The 5,731-nt window shown below is 35.6% G+C and overlaps 1 protein-coding gene across 1 annotated transcript; it reads right to left on the reverse strand.

The window, feature by feature from the left end:
- Positions 1-398: 398 nt before the first annotated feature.
- LOC123938867 (olfactory receptor 2T27) lies at positions 399-1,352 on the reverse strand. The gene has a single exon (XM_046000627.1). The coding sequence runs from the start codon at positions 1,350-1,352 to the stop codon at positions 399-401; it is 954 nt and encodes a 317-aa protein (XP_045856583.1).
- Positions 1,353-5,731: the final 4,379 nt, after the last annotated feature.

Consider the following 5,731-nt stretch of genomic DNA (forward strand, 5'->3'; position numbering starts at 1 on the left):
CAAAGAGGAACTGTTGTGGAAAAATCAGAAGAATAACTGAAAAGTCAGAGGAATAGCTGAAGATAAGCATTTACTTTGCCACAACTGACCTTTGCAAGAAAAGGACAACTGCATGTTTCCAAAGGCATGCATGCTTTGTGGAAAGCAGATAGGTTACTAGTGAAAACCCAACTTTATTCCCACTCCACCTCAACCCATCCACTGTTTAGAACCCTTATACTTCTCAAAAAATGAGCAAGTTCTCAAAATCCCACAGTCTGCTTTCCAAATCCCAAGAATACCCCACCTTTGCTTCCTGGCATGTAAATAACTTGTTATGTTTCCAATAAGCAAATCCAAAGGTAATGATAAAGTTTTGTATTCTTTTCTTCAAATCTCAAGAAGCAAATGCAATTTCTTTAAAAGGTGGATACACTTCCTGAGGACAAACACCTGCCCAGAGCTTTCTTCAGAGCTCCTGTAACATCTTTGTTCCTGAGGCTATAGATGAGTGGGTTGAGCAAGGGAGTGAGGATGGTATAGAAGGCAGACACAGCTTTGTCCTTCTCAGGGGTATGGTAAGAATGAGGCAGCACATAGGTGTACATGGCGGCACCATAGAAGAGGCTGACCACCACCATGTGTGAAGAGCAAGTGGCCACTGCCTTTCGCCTTCCCTCTGCTTCACTCATCCTATAAACAGTGATGAGAATCCTTGTATAAGAGGCTGAGATGACAGAGAAAGGGATGAGGAGCATCATGATGCAGCAGACATACATGGCTGTCTCATAGGTTGATGTGTCAGTACAGGAGAGCTTCAGAAGGGCAGGGACCTCACAGAAGAAGTGGTTGATTTCTCGAGAGGCACAGAAAGGGAACTGCATTGTCACTGGAGTGAGCAGGAAGCCATCTATGGACCCTCCCAGCCAGGCTGCCACCACAATCAACAAGCAGACCTTTCGGCTCATGAGGACAGGATAGCGCAAGGGGCTGCAGATGGCTACATAACGGTCATAAGACATTAGTCCTAGGAGGAAAAACTCAGCCCCTGCCAAGGTCAAGTAAAGGAAGTGCTGGGCAGTGCATCCTGCAAAGGATATGGCCCTCTGGCCCATCATCTGGTCAACCAGCATCTTTGGCACAATGGTAGAAATGTACAAGATATCCATGAGGGAGAGCTGGCTGAGCAAGTAGTACATGGGGGTGTGAAGGCGGGAGTCCATCTGGATGAGAATGATCATGATGGTGTTGCTGGCTATGGAGATGACAAAGACCAAAAGGATGAGGGCAAAGAGAAGCCAGGGAAAGCGGGTGTTGCTGAATAAGCCCAGGAGAACAAAGTCAGCATACATGGAATAATTGCCCCACTCCATAGCTCTGTAGGTTACACTAAAAAGACATGGGTATGAGGGGGGAAGTTGGGCACAGAAGATAAATAGTTGACTTGTTTAAAACATTCTCATGCAGCCATGGACAAAATCAAGACAAATCAGTCACATCTAACCATGTAATTTCCCTCTTTATTCAGTGTTTCCTGGGGCTATAGGTTGCCTTGAGAAATTAGTCTTTACATTTTGGTCCTAAGGAAGACCCACCTCATTCATGAATCTCAAAAATATCAACTTACTGGAAGAACATCCTTAGAAGAATTTTGTATGCCACACCATACAATCACTCACTGAAGGATGACATTCTTGTTTTGCTATTACTCTTAAACTCAGAGGTAATGGTGAAGCAACTTTATGTCATTTGCTCAAGAATATTTAATTATTCATTCACATTTTCTTTTGTTTATTTAAGAAAAAGTGCCTTTGTTTTTATTTATTTTTGCTAAAACAATCTTACAGTGTGGAAAATACACATAAAAGAGAAAAATTAAAGCTTGTCTGATTTAATAGGGATAGAGCAAGGGGTAAAGAAGAAACAAAGTCCCCACTTTATATTTCTCTCCCTACATTAGGATCTAATAAGTTTTGAAAACCATTGATAAAAAGACGACATTTTGCCTTTGAAACAGTTACCAATTTTATTTATACGGCTCTTTTTAAAAATTCTAATTCCAACATAATGAACATACAGTGTTATATTACTTTCAGGTGTACAATGTAGTAATTCAACAATTCCATCCATCACCTGGTACTTGTCACAAGTGCACTCCTTAATCCATCTCCTCTATTTAACCCATCCCTCACCAACCTCCCCTTTGGTAACTATCAGTTTGTTCTCTATAATTAATAATCTGTTTCTAGGTTTGTCTCCCCTTCTCCTTTCTTTTTTCCTTTGCTTTCTTTTTTATCTTTGCTCATTTTTTCTTTAAATTCTACATATGAGTGAAATGATACTGTATTAGTCTTTCTCTGAATGAGTTATTATACTCTGTATCCCCACCCATGTCATTGCAGTTGACAAGATTTCATTCTTTTTTAATGGCTGAATACTATTCCATTGTGTGTTCCTTCATTTATGTATAGATACTTGGACTGTTTCCATAATTTGGCTATTGTAAATGATGTTGCTATAAATACTATACTACTCTTGACACATTTATACATTGTTAATGTAGGGTGCTTAACTGATATGTAGTAGGGCTTGGATATTTACAAATAATAATTCTATGTTGAATTTTTAAAAAATGCTCTGAGAAACAATCTAAGAATTATTAGAAAAAAGATAATCAAGATGAAAATGTTTAGGGTCAATGATGTTCATTTTCCTTCTTTTAGCAGAAAACTACTGATTAATACCCCATAACTCATTAACAAGATTAGTGAGATGGTAGCAATAATTACTGAAAAAACTTTTTTAATAGAAAAAGGAAGGAAAAAAACATGTAACTGTTTTCAGTAATACTAGAGATCATTGTTTCTCAAAGAGGGACTTTTCTGTTCAAGCCTGAAGTTTAATTTGTGTGTATAGCTATTTCAGTTAAATAATAGTTTACTACAGTTATGAACAGGTAGGCTGTTTGGACAATTTCTGTTTGTGGCTACAGATCTTCCCTGTCCAGTATAGTAGTCACAAGCTGCATGAGACTTTTGAGGACCTGCAACATAGGTGTTCTGAATGGAGATGTTCTGAGAGCACAAATTACATTAAGAATTTAAGGCTCATATTTTAAAAAATGAGGTGCAATGTATCTCACTAATAATTTTTACTGGTTATGTACTGAAATGACAATACTTTGGATATATTCAGTTAAATAGCATAGACTAAAATTTAATTTCACTTGTTTCTTTTTACATTTTTGATGTACACATCAAAACACAAGCAGGGACCCTGGGATCATGACCTGAGCCAAAGACAGACACCTAATGACTGAGCCACCCAGGCACCCCATCTGGACTAAACTTCTTAATGAGGTCAACATTATATCCTTACAGATTTTTGCTTTTGTATACTTGAAATATTGCTAGCTTTACATCAAGGCTTTCAACAACTGTTTCCTAATGTGAGTCCTTGTTCTGTTTCTGTCTTTATTTTTGTTTCCACTGTATTAAAAACACTTGGGGGAAATTAAAAACAAATATTTGAAGGCAATCCAGAAGATGGAAAGAGAAGGAAATGCCCAGTCAGCCCTACCCATCAGAAGTTCAATAAGAGCAAGCTCCTTAGAAGGCTCTGCTCATTATTGTACTATAAATTCAGAGGTTGTTAGATGGCTAATAGAGACCAAAAACAGTGACTAGTATTGGTCCAAGGGGAATATTAAAGCCCAAGAGATATCAATGGGCCCCAAGATCTCCCTTTTAGGGCACATGTGTCCCCCGCCCTGACCATGAGTATTCCTGGTGCTGAAACCCACTAACAAGACCCTAGAGAACACCCAGCATTCCACACAGAGGGAAGGGGTGATTTCAGGAACTCTGTGACTGTTTAGATCTTAAAAGCATCTTACTCTCACCCTGTCAGTGTTGACTCATGACCTGAATTTTAAAAATTATAAAGCAATAAAACAACATTAAAGAATACTGGGAAAATAAGAAAATGGAAAAAAGTTAGCTGGGATACTCCATGTCCCTAGATAATAACTATGTATATGTTTATGCATTTTTTCATCTTATATACTTTCACTTATACTTTCATCTTATATACTTACTTATATATTTACACATAAAAGTGTAAATTTTCTATGTAAATGTGCAGTATTTACACAGAATATCATCATAATTGAATGGTGTAACATGCACTTACTTTTTCACTAATTGGTTGACATCCACATTACATCAAGTTTGCTTACAGTGTATAATATTATGGTTAATTTTATGGAAGACACCATGGAATATGGCTTATAAGGCTTTTGAAGTCCATCATCACATTGATACACAAAGTTGGTTACTAGTGGTGCTAAAAGAACAACAATAGATCACCCTTGAGACATAGTTCTTTAACATTTGTTTTAATGGGACTTTTTTGAATAGTAAGAAATAATAGTAAAAAATGAATATAATTTTGGAATTTCATTTTCATGGTTCTTGCCCTTTTCTATTTTGAGGATTTTTCACAAAGTAACATTTTTCTTTATAGGATAAGGACACTGTTTCATGTATAATAACTGCAATGATTTTGCCTAAAGTATTACCTGCAATTATTACTTTATTTTATTTTTAGGTCAACATGTTTAAACTATTATGTGGTTAAAACATTTATTTTGTACGTTTGAACTCTGAGATTGGTTTGGAAATTATTGCTCATACATGTTTGTGATTAATGTATAACTCTATTTTAATCCAGCTTTCATAATATTGAAATATGTCATAATTTAATAGATATAAATATATTTTGCCTTTTGTTGAAAACTTTGGGACTATGGCTTCTATTTATTCAAATAAATTCAAAGGAGAATAAAGGATAGGGATGACCTCACTGAGGTCCACTACTTCTTTCTGTTGATACAGACAGAACACATCAACATTAGTGAAATATAATTTCACACATTGCATATGGAAATGTTTGTATGAAAACTGGGTACTGAAAAACAGGGTCTTATGTTAGTCCTGAGCAAAACTGTAATAGCAGTGATAATCACATTTTTGAATCTTACACTGTGCTTTCCATACCTATTCTACACAAGAATAGCAGATCCAATAGAGGGTAGCTAGATTCTTTTTTCCTTTTTCTCATTTTTTAAATTTTGTTACTCTGCTGTGACATGCTGCTCTGTATCAAAGGGTGGCACAATGCTTACTCACCACCTAATTCAGTTGTTTGAGAGTGCTAAAAGGATAAGACAGACAGGACATAGGATAATTGGCATAAATTGGAAGTGACCTGGATAAACAGGGAGAAAAGATGACCCTTAGTATATATATATATATATATATACACACACACACACATACACACACACACACATACACACAAACATATATATGTATATGTCATATGTATGATATATATATATATAAATATATATATGTCATTAATCCTATGTTTAATCAATTCCATTATGTTTCATCCCCAGCAGTCTTTTCTTATAAAGCCTCACTTCTAATTTTGGAATAAAAGCTTTTTCTAAATAAGTGATGGAGATTAAGGGGTACACTTGTTATGATGAATATATATAAGTGTTGAATCACTAAATTGTACATCTGAAACTAATATTACACTAATATTAAGTAACTGGTATTTAAATAAAAACTAAAAAAATAATTAGAATAGTTTGGAAAATCTTTATTCAGATGGGTAAAAAATATATTGACAAAATCAGAGATCCAAATCTTCATTCTCAAAACAGACCAAAGGCTAAAGTAAG

The sequence above is a fragment of the Meles meles genome, chromosome 3 (genome assembly GCF_922984935.1).
Source record: "Meles meles chromosome 3, mMelMel3.1 paternal haplotype, whole genome shotgun sequence".
NCBI lineage: Eukaryota > Metazoa > Chordata > Mammalia > Carnivora > Mustelidae > Meles > Meles meles.